The sequence below is a fragment of the Maylandia zebra genome, linkage group LG8 (assembly GCF_041146795.1).
Source record: "Maylandia zebra isolate NMK-2024a linkage group LG8, Mzebra_GT3a, whole genome shotgun sequence".
Taxonomy (NCBI): domain Eukaryota; kingdom Metazoa; phylum Chordata; class Actinopteri; order Cichliformes; family Cichlidae; genus Maylandia; species Maylandia zebra.
Genome location: NC_135174.1, coordinates 8,382,582 through 8,396,656, shown reverse-complemented (window position 1 = coordinate 8,396,656; position 14,075 = coordinate 8,382,582). Strand labels below are relative to the sequence as shown.

Below are 14,075 nucleotides of genomic sequence, written 5' to 3'. Positions count from 1 at the left end.
AAGAGTGCGAAAGTAAGAGGGAAAAGATTTTCTGCATTTCTAAAATATCTTGCAATGGTGATCTCATGTTTGATTGAGGGTTATTGGGGTAAGTTAAGGGCTTTAAATACATGACACTGTGTCAACTAGTAACACAACACAGTGTGTTTTAAAAATGGCTTTTTGAGAACTTTGGAAATGTGGAGTACAGTAGTGTGTAAAAGTCTTGAGTCATCTTCCATTTCTTTAGGTTTTGGTGAGAAGCCTCTTTATTCTTCAGCCTAAACTCTGATAGGCAAGGCTTCTTGTCATTTCCTTGATTAGTCTTCAGGAAAAGTTCTCCAGGCTTCTTTAAGCTTGGATGACGGTTGCCTTTTGTTCCATTCTCTATTAAGATGATCGCACACAGCTTCAATGACACTCCAGGCTTTAGGGAGGCCAGACCATGACTCATAATTGTGCATCCAGGTTCACCTTTACTGCATACCTTAATGCATGCTTTGACTGCTTTTAATGCATTGGCTCTGTGTTTGGGATCATTGTCAGAATGGTAAATGGACTGATTCTTATACAGCGCTTTTCTAGTGCTCTCTTGGAGCACTCAAAGTGCTTTATACAACATTCACCCATTCATACCATTCACAAGAGCACTTTCTTCAATGCTTTTCAGTGTTAGCTAGGCGCTAACACTTACACACATTCATACTCTGATGGATGCATCGGAGAGCAACTTGGAGTTAGTATCTTGTCAGGGATACTTGGCATGCAGACTGGGGGAGCCAGGGATCAAACTACTAACCTTCCAATCACTAACCTGCCTCCTGAGCTAGAAGAATGAATGTGTTGCCAATCAACATGGTGGATCGAAATCTGATTATACTTTCATGTGTTCATTATTCCATCAGTTTTGAAAATATCCCAAATACCACTCTCTTAAATTCAGTGACAGAGGATCCACCGTGTTTTACAAATGGCTGTAGACACTCACTGTTGTACTTCTCTTCTGATCTACTCACACATCACACATGTTGATGATTTGATGATCATAAAACCTAATTTTTAGTCCAGTTCTTTAGTAATTTGGCACACCTAATTTTCCTTTGTTATCTTTCCTTAAGGAGGAAGGGCTGATTGAAAGTCAGGAGGTTGTGTGACATCTTTGCAAGATTTTTCTTATTCTGCTTCTTAAGAACATAACTTTCAGATACTATTCATCTGCTATAGATAGTTTTCAAAGCCACCACTTCTATCTTCTACTTGTCTAGTGTGCCCACATTTGTTAAGGAGACACTGTACACCATGCTGAGCTTTTGGCTAATATCTGTTTAAAGCCCTGCGTCAGATTGGCGACCTGTCCAGGATGTACCCCGGTCTCGCCCTATGGTAGCTGGGACCGCGACCCTGATGAGGTCAAGTGGAAGAAAATGGATGGAGTTCTTTTATTTTTATTTTTTATTTTTCATTTTGTATTAATGCAGATTAATGCAACTACAGAAATGAGTCAAATGAAGTGTTTTTATGAAAGGCTGCTGGTAACAAATTGCCTAAAGATGCAATTCAAAACTGTTTTTTTACAGTTTTCTGTTATGTGTGGATACAACACTGGTTCATCCACTGTTGTATGCTCGAATGATTTATAGATTAGATTTATAAATTAGTGAACAACCAAGAGACAAAACAACAAAATACTCTGAAGACAGTCAGGAACACAGATTGGACTGAAAATGATTGAAAAAGCAAACAATGTTGAAAGAAAAACATCAGCAAGCCTGAAGAACTACAGCTCCTTTCATTACTTTCAACTTCTTTTAAAAGAAAGTCTGTCTCCTTGGAAGCGAAATATAATGAACGAGGGGAGATTTTGCACGGTATCCATATTGAAACTACAGCCAGGTTTTATATTTAAACAAATGTTTTGCCAATAACAAATGTTAAAAGCGTCAATTTCGTGACTTCAAGCTTGTCATCACACACAGCCAAAGAGGGAAAGCATAGCTGGGGAACACATTAGCCCAGGGAGACAAAGTAGAATTCCTGATGTAAAATGAAGTAATTACAGTTGGTTTATTTATGATGGCAGCTTATCCATCTCAGTCAATGTGTGCATTTATGTTTTTGCTACTGGGTTTTGTTATCTCTGTCTGTGGGCCTGATTGCAGTAACAAAGTTATGGCCATACTTTTATCATCAGTCTGATAAAATCGCTCATTTATTATACACTAACACTTAACACAGAGAGTGACCAGTGTTACAGTTTGTTGAACCAGCTGAATAAAGCCAACAATATCAACTTGTAGCTGCCTGCTAAAGCTTGTGTTTGGCTATGGAGACGGAATAAAAACTGTTGGGGGGAAAAAATGCATTTAAAGAGGTTACAAAGTCAAACTGAGCCCTGAGCGCGAAAACAGAAGGAAGAGGAACGAGAAGAGGCCGACAAAACTGGAGAGTGAGGACGTCTGAGACGGTGCGGCAAAGACAGCTGAGCAGTGTGTGCTTTTATGATCGCTTACAATGACGGGGAGATTGAAATGGAGGAAGCGAGGAATTAATAAGAATGCGTTTAGCCTCTCTGCCGTACATTCGTCTACGCTTCGGAGAGGAGAGCCGCTGAATTAAATCTCATCTCATGTCGGCGAGCAGAAGAGATGCAGGGAGTGGATGGGCTGCCCTGGCAACAGCACCCTCACAAAGCTCTGCTCCGTGTCCCCCCCCCACAACCGTCTCAACATATCCTGTTCTCCATATTCACCTGTCACATCATCACCTCTTCCTCATATGTCCTTTCTTCTTTTTTCTTTTGCATTTGCATTTTTATTTCTCTGATTTCCTGTCCTTTTCCTTCTCCTGCTTCCTCTACCTTCATTCTTCGAATTCACCCCTACTTTCTTTCACCAAATTTCCCATTTTTCTTTGTAACTCTTTTCTCACCTCTGCTCTTCTTTTCCCCCTTTTCCTCTCACTTCTGTCTAATCTTTCCCTTTTCTCTTCTCTCCTTTCTTGACCTCCTTTTATTCCATATTCTCTATTTTAACATCTTCTCTTCCTCCCTGCTTTTATCCCCTTGCTTTTCCGTCGTCTCCTCTCCACTTTCTTTTTTTTGCTCTTCGTTTCGTTTCCTTTCTTCTCTGCTGTTTTTCTTTGTTACCTCACCTTTCTTATTTTCCTACTTCTATTATCCTTTCTCTTCAGTACTTTTCCTTTCCCTAATTTAATATCTTGTCCTTCCTCCTTTTCCTTGCTTCACATTTTCTTATTCCTTTACCTTCCTTTTCTTCCCTGCATTCTTTTGTCCTGTTTCTGTGATTTCTTTTAATCGTGCCTTTTTCCTTTTTCCATAAATGTCCTCTTCTTGCTCATTTCCCTTTTTTTCTTTCCCTGCCCCTAACCTTAATTTATTTGCTTTCCCTTTTTCTCCCTTTTATTTCCCTACTATCTTTACCTTTCCAACACTCCAGATCAGCACATGCGTTACCCACTAAGCCGACTTTAACATCTGAGACTATACACGAAGTAGATTTCTCATATTGGAATGAAACTGCTGAATTTCAGAGTCAGTGGACAAGAAAATAAGATGACTTAGTTCTGATTCAATCTATTTGGAAACACTTTGCAAGCACATTATCTCCTCACTGCAGAAGATGAACAATGCCAGATAACGCGGATCCATTCTGCTGCACCTCACTCCGCTTGTTTCCCTCAGCACAGAAAACAAAGTGTTTTCTAGGCTTCTGCTTTTCACAGTGCGAACAGCGGCACTCCTCCATTAGTGTTTACTGGGTTAAAGCAGGTCTGTAAATTAATGGAAACGCCTCCACATAATATTGTTGTTTATCTTACATCTCAGATAATGTAAATGGGGGGAGCTGCAGAGACCAGATATGCTGGAAAGCAGCAGCTCGTTCCGGGATTCTTTTAAATGCGTTGTTTTTTAGACATTTTTAGAATTTATCTCAGTGTTTCAGTGTTCCTGCTCCCTGTCAGCTGCTATAGTTCTGTTTAAATAATGGTTGTGTTTCCTCATGATCTGCCACGCAAACAGGGATTTGCGCAGCATTAACGTCTGATGTTTTCTTCCCACACTCTGCATTAGTTGTCCTTATTTACTTGCTATAGAGTGTGTGGATGCTGTCCCTGAAATACCTGTTTAATACTTTCCAGTTACACTGCTTGTTTTTGTCTTCATAAAGGAAACATGGAGGATAAATGAGCGCCAGTAAAGGAAGTGTCTTGCTGCCATGCATATGTATGTTCCTTCTTTCACTTGGACATCTGGCAAAGAGTTCTTGGACAATTGTTAAACCACAGTTCACTTAAAAGCCTGCATTGCAAATGGGTGGTGTGGATTGTAAAGAGTGTTGGAAATTACCAGGCAGTGAGTAAAGTCGCCCATGTGGATAGCATTAAGGCTTACAGTTAGGGCTGTGGCTGCTTTGATTGACGGTTGTGCTGACACTGGCTACTGTAGCTGATAGCTGGCTGCTAAGCTTCACCTGTGGTAAAGCTGACCTTCAGACGCAGACCACCCAAGAAGTCTGTGCTCCATTTTTTGGGGTGAAATTCTAGTATTTTCTTAACTTGGACCAGACTTATACTGGTACCATTACGTGATGAGCAAGTTAATCTGATAGACAGGCTAAAACATATAGTTACCTGCAAATTAGCTATTTTTTGTGTGTTGGAGCCTGGTTTCACTTCCAGTTGTGGCATTGATACTCAGTTATTAGAAAATAATAACATCCCACAGATCAGTTATGCCATCAACACATCCTTTCTTTCTTCTCATCTCTGTGTTATGTTCATGGTGCAGATGTAAATAAAGGTTCAGTTGCAGTACTCAGCTACTAGCTGAACTGAGCTACAAAAGAGGAGTGTGCATAAAAGGAATACGGTTTTTAAGTGGGTGGCAATTTCAAATGCAACTTTTCAAACAGCTTAACAAATCTCACCAAACACACAAACCATTTTTGCAGTTCCTCACAAAATCTGTCTGCTAGCTAATGTCAAGCTGACAGTGTTTCCCGGAGCGAGGAAAAAAAGCTCAGCGTGCAACACCCAGTAATGGAGAAAGATGTAAGAAAGACAAAGCAGGAGAGGGAGATGTCAGGATATTTTTAAAGGTAAGGACTGCTCTGCAAATGAAATTTTATGAAGTGGAAATTTGAATTTTAGAGTTTGTCAAGCAGATATTGGACAATGCACCACTACACCCCATCTTCCACGTTAACAACTGGTTGTTTTACACAGTCTAAAATCCGAAGGTGATTGGAGGGTGAGGGTTTGTGTAGGCTGAGAGAGCTGAAATAGTATAAATGTGTGTATTTGTTTTATTCTACATGAAAAGTCTGAGAAACAAGGGCTTCAGACATCATTTCAAGCCCTGTGAACATAATCATTGCCACATTTGGATAAGATTGTTGACCTGAGGAGTTATCACCTAAAGCTAAAACTAGCTAGCACGGTCAACAACATGCATTCATAATTCCTTGTAAAATTTAACACTAAATTTAGTAATTAAACATTGTATTAAATACTGGGGTTTTTTTTGTTTTTTTTAAGGTAACCTTTTTATAATTTCTTTCTTAAAAAATTAGCTAGTACAAAATCATTCGAGAACCTTTGGAGAAATATGTAAACAGAAACGAGCTGATTAAATCATTAACTTTTTACCTTCAGATTATTAAAAAACTTAATTACTTCAAAACCTGCTTAATAAAATATGAATGATAAATGAATGAAATCAACCAAACGATATAAGACATGATTAAAAATTAAAAGCTCAGTGCAGGTTAACTGACAGATAATGTTAGCTTAGCTCTGGTAACTGGTACAACTGGTTTTGGCCTCCCTCTACCGGTGTCAACTCATAAAATTGAGTTTAAGATATATTAAAAACTAATTAATTAATTTTGTATTAAGTACAGGATATCATTCTTCCCACGTAACCCAACTCATGTAAACACACTGAACCCACAATATATAAAAGCAAATACAAATTTAAACATGACAACTACTGACTCTTAGTAAGCCGTTGTTGTGCAAGTTCAATCACACACATATATAGGAACTCTGATGTCCTGGAAGTGAAGCACAATTACAACTTACACAGTTCATACATATCATATTGAGCCAGGAACAGCCTTACCTGTAAGATCTTGCACCTCTCCGAGTCACAGTTGATGTCTTCACAGGGATGAAACATGCCCAGTGTCACACAGTTCAGCAGGATCACCAGCATGGACGCTCGCTCGAACCATGTGCAGAACAGTAGTTAAGGAATATAACACAGAGAGATGACAGCAGCTTACAGTGACAATCGGCAGAAAAATGTGCATTTCTCAAGGCTTTCTCCAGTGACCTCATTATCCCAGCCTCATCTGACAAAGTGATGCATGTTTATCTCTTTATATCAAAAGCTGTTTCTGAAAGGAGAACAAGCCAAGAAGGAAAAATTGGGAAATAGGAAAGCTTGCTTGTAACTGTACAGAGTGGCAGTCACTGCTCTCATTTCTCTTAACCAAAGATCCGTTAGGAAGGCATGTTGGAAATTGTTCAGGGTGTTAGCGAGGGAGATGGATAGGCACTTTAGATGAGATCGTCTGAGGCGGAACAAAAGACGACAAAGGCAGATGCTGGAAGACTGGAAAGCTGACTAAAAGGAGGGTGAAGTCTACAGTTAGTGAACGTGGCGACATCTTGATGCATAGCGCATGAATTTTATTGACTGTGGGGTCGAAGTGGGCAGACCTAATGTGGTTAGGCTAAATGCCAGCTAGAGCAATGTGACACCAATCAATGATGAGACTAAACACAGATTAGGGTAATACTGTTTCAATAAGTACACACACACACACAACCACACCGCATTTTTACTGAATACATGCAAGCAAACACACACCACTCGTATTATAGATGGCACTACACCTGCAGGCAGCACCCTGCATCCAGTCTGGCTAACAATGTTAGACAGAAAGATAACAGTTTGTCATATGTGTGTGTGTCCAAGTGTGAGCATTTCACACATGTGAATAGAAGGAGTGGTGTGTAAAAGTGTGCATGCAGGCCGTGAGGACAAATGACTTGTCTGTCTTTTATCGCATTAGTCGCCACTTGCTCGTTCATCCCACTGACCCATTATGAAGCTGGGTCAGCATGACCTGTCAACACAGAAAAGCAAGAGCAGGATGGATGAAAATGGTGAAACAGAGAATTTTAAACAACCCTCTGTTGTGCTAGTCCAAATAAGCCTCCGCTGGCTTGATTGCTTTACACGAAGTAGAAAAGAATCTCAAACGTCTCAGCTAAGCAGTCTTGAATTCGTTCATCTGGGCTGTGGCTCAGGTGGTAGCAGAAGTTTGTTGGATCAATCCTGGGCTCCTACAGTCCATGTGCTCAGGGATCGTTGGTCACAGTACTGAACCCAAAGTTACCCCCAATGCATCTGTTAGATGATGAGTACGTGTGTGGATGTTCCTGATTTCCTTTTTTTTTTGTCACTCTTAAATGTTTCAGATACATAAAAATAAGAAATCAGGAATTTGACTGCGTCCATTAATTGACACTAAGTATTACCTGTGCTACGCAGAAGCATTCAAGAATACAACAATCTTTGGTAGTTCCAAACAGTTCTTAACAGGAGTATTGATTGATGTAGGCTGGATATTTAAGTCTGTGTCCAAAGGAAGCCTCAGTAGCATCACTTGGATAATGATTGTTGCATCTGGAAGGCTGTGCCTGATTATGTCACACACTGGAGAATGCAGAGAAAGTTCTGAGTCCAAAGGGATGCAATTAAAAAGATCAGTCAGTACATGGAGCGGGATCATTAAGCAGGAAACAAAAGCTCAGCCACGAGGGCCTCTACTTTGAGAAGAGTGGCACTAAAAGTTTTAAAGAGTGCAAACTGGAATCGACACTATGGCAGCGCCAGCATGTCTTTGCAGTTAAGGAAGAAGAAGGCGGGGCTAATTAAAAATAATGAGCTCTACGGGCTTGTTTGTTTAAGCAACTGATATTAGCAGTCTTCACCAGCGCAAACCATTATCGCTAGGTTTCTCCATACATCCTCATAAAGCTCCTTCAAGCTCCAGACAAAACTAGCTAGAAATTTTATTATCTCGTTGGCCAACAAATTACCATTATATATAAACGTTATGGAGAGAGGAGAATAGGAAAATATTTTGTTGTACAGCAGGTTTAAATGTAAATTGCATTAGTAACCTACGAAGAAAAAATACCTGCAGTGGGCAAATGCTTTAGTGAAGCAAGTGACCAATTTCACCTGGTGACAGCCAGCAACCGCTCGCCAACCAGTTGTGTATTACACATCATGTCCCACAACTGGAGATTACCAGCAGGTTGCAGACTGGTCTCTAGAGCCTGATGCCTAACTAATGACTGGAAAGAAAAAACAAACAAACAAAATGAGTGAACTAAATTTGAAACATGATTTAAAATTAACATAAAAAAAAATAAACCTAGACTCACTTCTTAATATCTACTCAGGCCAACCAAGGCTTGATTGTTATACTACTGGACTATTTCAAACTGCACTTCCTGGAAAGCATGTGCAGGGTTAGGAATCCCTGAACATCTCTGCAGGTTCTCCTGTGCTGTCAGGAAGCTTTTTATCAGCTAACTGTTTAATAAATAGTTATTTTATTTAATGGGTCCATTTTATCTGTGTTGCCCTTAACCATACACTAGCCCGCTAAATTTCAAGTCATCAAAACTTTGAGAAGTCCACGAATAAACAGAAACGAATCATTATAAGCTAATTTGTTAAAGTAGGGGTATCGAACTCAACACACTGATGAAACTTGGTTTTCCTTCCAGCTCAAATACAGGCAAATTTGGTCCTATTTGTGCAAAAATAATATAGCAAACTGATAATAAATTAATTTCCACAAACCTTTGAAACAAAATAATAATGCTTCTGCATATGACAGGGAATGGTTAAAGATGCGTTTTAAATATATCTATTAATAATGTGTGCTAATTAGCTTCTTCCAAATTTAGAAAACCAAACATTGCTTTTCCAGTACAAGTTTAATCTACACCTGTAGAATACGCTGCTGCCTGTGCTCTAATTAAATCAGAAGTTGTCCTCATTAAGGAAATGTGTATATACTAGATAGGTCAGCAAGAAAACATTCATAAAGGAAGCAAATGTACTCTGCCAAAGGACATAAAACAGGGAACTGTATGCACTTTGCATGAATCTATAGTACAGTACGAAGAAAGGCAGGTCTACATGCATCTCTGCAGAATCAATATGTGATAATCAACCTCTCCCTGGTCCTGCCCTTTTCCCTCTCAGCCTCCTACGCTTTCACCAGAAATGATCTCTTCTGCAATAATATGAAGATCTGTCAAATTAGTGAGTTCTGACAGGCCACTTATTTTTGAAGCTCTGTGAGCCATCTTCAGTTGGGATGTGAAGAGTATGATTTATATTAAACACTTACATGGTGTAAAAAACAGAAAATTTTAAAATTTACACATGAACCTTTGGAAGCAAGGAATAAGAACTAAGAGCAAGAACAACTAGCAATGCTTTTGTAGGCCCAGGCTGAAGATTAATACCCAGACAGATACCCAAGACCTTAGGCAATCTGATGTTCCCCTTTGCTGGTTGGTAGCTACACTAGCTACAAATCAATGGATGGATATTTTTATAGATCCTTAGTGGCTCACACTATAGGTGGTTCAATGGAGACTTTATATTATCTGTTATTTAGCAAGGCTGCCATTTTGCTGCAGTTTTAAATCAATACAGAGGAAGGTTGAGGTTTGGAGAGTTAGAGCTGGTTACATAGTTAAACCCTTCAAACACCCTGTCTCAATCAAATAGCATTGTTCGTTCCAGTTGGTAGCAGCTTCGATTGTTCACCTTAAACAGTTATTTCCCCTGTTATGTTACCGAATTTCAGGGATTCACTGTCGATCTCTTTATGTGTATATGCCGATATGAAACCAACAAGCATAAATGGACATTTAAAAGAAGGTACTCGAAAAAACATGTATAATATTTTTAAAAAAAAAACAATGCAAGCTTGTATTTTGTGTTTTTATTAAACAACTTAGTTGGGGCTTCTGCAATGTTTAATGGTTCTCTTAACTAGTGAAAGGAGACAGTGCCAGTAATAAATAAATAAGTAGTTCTGCTAAGACACACTCTGTGCTACATGGTCTACAACTGTGTAACAGACAACCTTAGTTAGCATCCCCAATTAGCAGCTTTTCCTCTGGAGTTAGACAGGAAAAACAGGCTAGCTCCCACTGGCTAGTCTGCTGACTAAGCCTCTGGGGGCGTATAATGGATATTCACTGAAAGACACAGAACACCTGTTCTGTGAGTTTGTGTCTGAGTGTTTAGTGGTTTGTTTGTAGCTAGCCTTGGTCTGCTACAGCCAGCAGCTTTTGGTGTCTGACAGTAGCTAATGTTAGCAAGCGCCGAATAAATGCTTCAGGCACTGCTACTGCTAGCCTATATACGCTATATATTATAATTGCTTATTATCCTCTGATTACAACTTGCTCCAACAGAGTACACACTTAATTTTATAGACTATAAGTCAAATTGTCACTGTAAAATATATAGAAAAGTCTTTAAATGTATGTGCTTTGTCCTCCTTTAAAGGACAAAGGATTATAAATATAATAATTTTATAGTTAATAACAACTCAAAATTCATGGAAACCTTTTGAAAGGTGAAGATGTAAAGGGCAGGTTTTACTGATGCATACAAAATATTGTTTACTAGAGGTCTTACAAGAGGATGAGGTGGATTTATAACAGGGAGGCATAAAGAAAAGGCAGAGGAGGGGGTTTATGTAGTGAGACAGAGACAAAGCAAAACATTAAATATGAATAATCTGACTAATGCAATCAATAACTCTTCCTCTTCTGCCCTTGTTCTCTTCCTCTGACTCTCCAGCTGCTGGGCTATAATTAAACAATAAGGGCAGAAAGTTTGCAATGTACTGCCTTTATTGTGAAACCACACACACACACACCTTCATGGTGTCAGCATATAAACAAGCGGTGACACCCTGAGGGATGGATTCAATTAGAGGAAAGATACACGGGGATATGCTCTGTCAAAACTCTGAAAGCAAGGAGCACACATGCGCTACACCACAGGCACACACATGAAAACACACAACAACAGTTTTATATGAGAGGCAACATAATCAAACTCATCAGCACCAAGTATTCTGCTCTCTTGGGTTCTTCGATGCCTTTCTTCTTTCTTACACATGCAAACACAGCGTGCATGCTCCCCCCTTTCCCTCTTTAGTTAAGTTCTTCTTGACTAGTGGAGAAAAAAAAACAATATGCAAGCGTTGTGTCTTCCCTTGTCTCGCTACATCACTCAGCTGACTCTGTGCCCTAATAATCTCACGCAGAAATCAATGCATGTACATATGAACTTTACATCTGTGTGTGTATGTTAGCAGAAATAAGTTAGAAAAATTCAAAAAAAGAGCAAAGTTTGTTGCAAAAGAAAGAGAAGAAAAAGTTTCTACCCTTCTCATCAAGTTCTTTCCACCTGTTATTTCTTTCATGAGAGTAGGGAAATGAATCCTCAGCAGGATGAGATAAGGTGCACACATGCACTCTGAGAGCGATCGATATAGACGAGACTCTCTGAATAGATATTTTTCATTGTGTTTACTTTAACTCAAACAAGACGTGGTTCTGCATCCATCTCTGCCTTGCCCGTCTCCACACATACCGGTTGGCCTTGGCTCTTCGTATGTTCTCTCCAAATCTATATCTTTCACTTGGGGAATTCTTGGCACGATACTACAGTTGGGTGAAACAGCTATATAATAAAAGATGCATGTGCAAATACTGAACGTGCTATACCTTATCTTACACAACTTAAATATATTCAGACATAAAAGGAGGATTGAGATCACTCATGTTAATGTTTTCACATTAACTTTCCAGGTTTTCCAGACTGAAAAGGTAAAAAAAAGGCTTGGGTTTAATGTATGCAATGTATGGACATAATTTTAGATAAAAGCTATGGAAAAAGCAGGACACAACACACACGGATCGATCGATAGATGATTTTAATAAATTTTAAGCTGCTTAAAGGTTAAAAATAATATGTGGAAGTTGATGTGTAGAGGCTAAAAGACTAAAAAGAGTGCATGCAAATAAATCTGGTAGGCCACGGAGTCAAGCTCATCTGCCAATCCCAGCAGATCCACCGATCACAGTGTTAACAAACATTACCTTAAGAATCAGCAGATGCCTGTTAGCACGTTTCCTTTGGGCTGATAAGACCTTTACACGTCCTGCTTCTTCTGCAATGGCCTTTTTGTGGCTATTGATTCGTGGTCTTTGATCAATGAGCTTTGATCAGTGGTTGTTGATCAATGGTCATGAGAAGTTGCATATTAATGATCAAGGAACTGACTTCCCAGCCCATTGTTCATTCAGTGGTGCTAGTTTCAGTCATTGTGCAAATGTACTATTCATAAGATTGGGGAAACCTGCAGTCAGCTGAGACTGAAGAAGACACTTGGATGAGTGACGAAATGTTTCTCCCACAGAAAACCTACGTCCAGATGAACAGAATCAACTTTTGGAGATGCCTGCGGTGTTCTCTGAGAGGCTTCTGATTTCTTCATGCATGTGCATGGTAGGACAAGGATGTGGACCACCCTGCACAAAACTTTTCATATATGTACATAGTTTGGGGAGACTGTAGCCAGAACAAAGCAATTCTGCCACACCTAAATGCCTTCAGATGGAATGGCAGTCCTATTTCGACTAAAGTGGTCGTGACTAGAAAAAAATGAGCCTAACAAATTTGCTGGTGTTGCAAAGACAGGAAGTCAAGTGTTTTGTTACAAACTGAACATAAAAGGCAAAAAGCAAGCAATTTGAGCAAAATTCATGAGAAATCGGAAAAAGAGAATACACTAACACATCTAGCTAAACAATAAATTAAGAATCATGAACTAGATTCTGTTCCTTTCACTTCCTTATGTAATTTTAGCCTTGTCCTTTTCTTTATAAGATTATCACTATAATAGTACAACTCTCAGACAATACATACGTTAACAATAGGTTGCACCAATCTCCCACCAATCACCAATACTCAATGGAAGCTAAAACAGCTTGAATATTGCTTACTTTGTACATTGCAGAACTGGGACGATTTTCTTGATGCAACCTAGTGAAATTCAGGCTTCACAACTCTCCATTATGCTCATGAAAGGAATTCAGATCAAAGTCAAGAGTGGCTCTGAAAGAGGATGTGAAAAGCCACGTCGCCTTGATTAAAACTCACTCTTCCCTGAAGTTCAAGTACGGCAAAGGCCAAGCCCGACATCAGCAAGGTGTTAGGCACAGGAAGCAGCTGAGAGACGGAGCGGGAGCTGGGCCAATGCAGTGACATTCAGCTGAACATGTGCGTTTGTTCCTTCATTAAAAGGTTCCAGCGAGGTGCAAGAAAAGGCAGTCGGGATGGAAACAGCAGGAGAAAGTAGAAAGGAAAGGAAGCAGATAAGGTAGGTGAACATGAGAAACGGGGCTAAAGAAAGGGAAAGGAGCCAGGTGAGAAAAGAAAGCCAGATACTGCTTTGAAATAAGGCTCGATTTATTCTGTACTTGGAAGAGGAGGAATAACAGAGTTGAAGGAGATGATAAGAAATGGGGAGTCTACCATCTAGATTTGTGGACTGTTATCCACCCATCCCTGACATGCATATTTTTATGTCAAGTACAAGAGGATATTCAGAGCCATGAGGAAATAATACCACAGGACTGAAGGATGCAATTATTATTACTGACATGACCACTATCATGAAACAGAGGCAAATTAATCAACTCTTATATGTCGCGGATCCCTGAAGGCGAACATGAGGTCTTGGACTCTTATTAATGTGAATCTAAAGGCTACAAAGACAGAACAAACCAGTAGCTGGGCAAAAACAAATTAACTTCCTGGGAACCCCAAACCTGATCGTGTCAGTGATGGGTCCCCCCCCCCCTTTACAATAGGACTCCTGTTCTAAAACCTCAATTGAGGATTTATGTCAGATTTTAACAACCTCAAACATACGAACTCATGAACT

At 39.6% G+C, this 14,075-nt stretch overlaps 1 protein-coding gene across 10 annotated transcripts in view; it reads right to left on the bottom strand.

The window, feature by feature from the left end:
* cacna1g (calcium channel, voltage-dependent, T type, alpha 1G subunit) overlaps window positions 1–6,372 on the bottom strand; it is a 207,819-nt gene extending 201,447 nt beyond the window's left edge. For 3 of the 10 annotated variants that reach the window (XM_004557531.5, XM_023153368.3, XM_023153369.3), the window contains exon 1: window positions 6,122–6,372. In XM_004557531.5, coding sequence (XP_004557588.3) covers window positions 6,122–6,214 — 93 coding nt within the window. In that variant the 5' untranslated portion in view covers window positions 6,215–6,372. The remainder of the gene's footprint in view (window positions 1–6,121) is intronic. The other 7 variants (XM_004557532.5, XM_004557533.5, XM_023153370.3 and 4 more) reach the window with 5 other exon arrangements.
* Window positions 6,373–14,075: the final 7,703 nt, after the last annotated feature.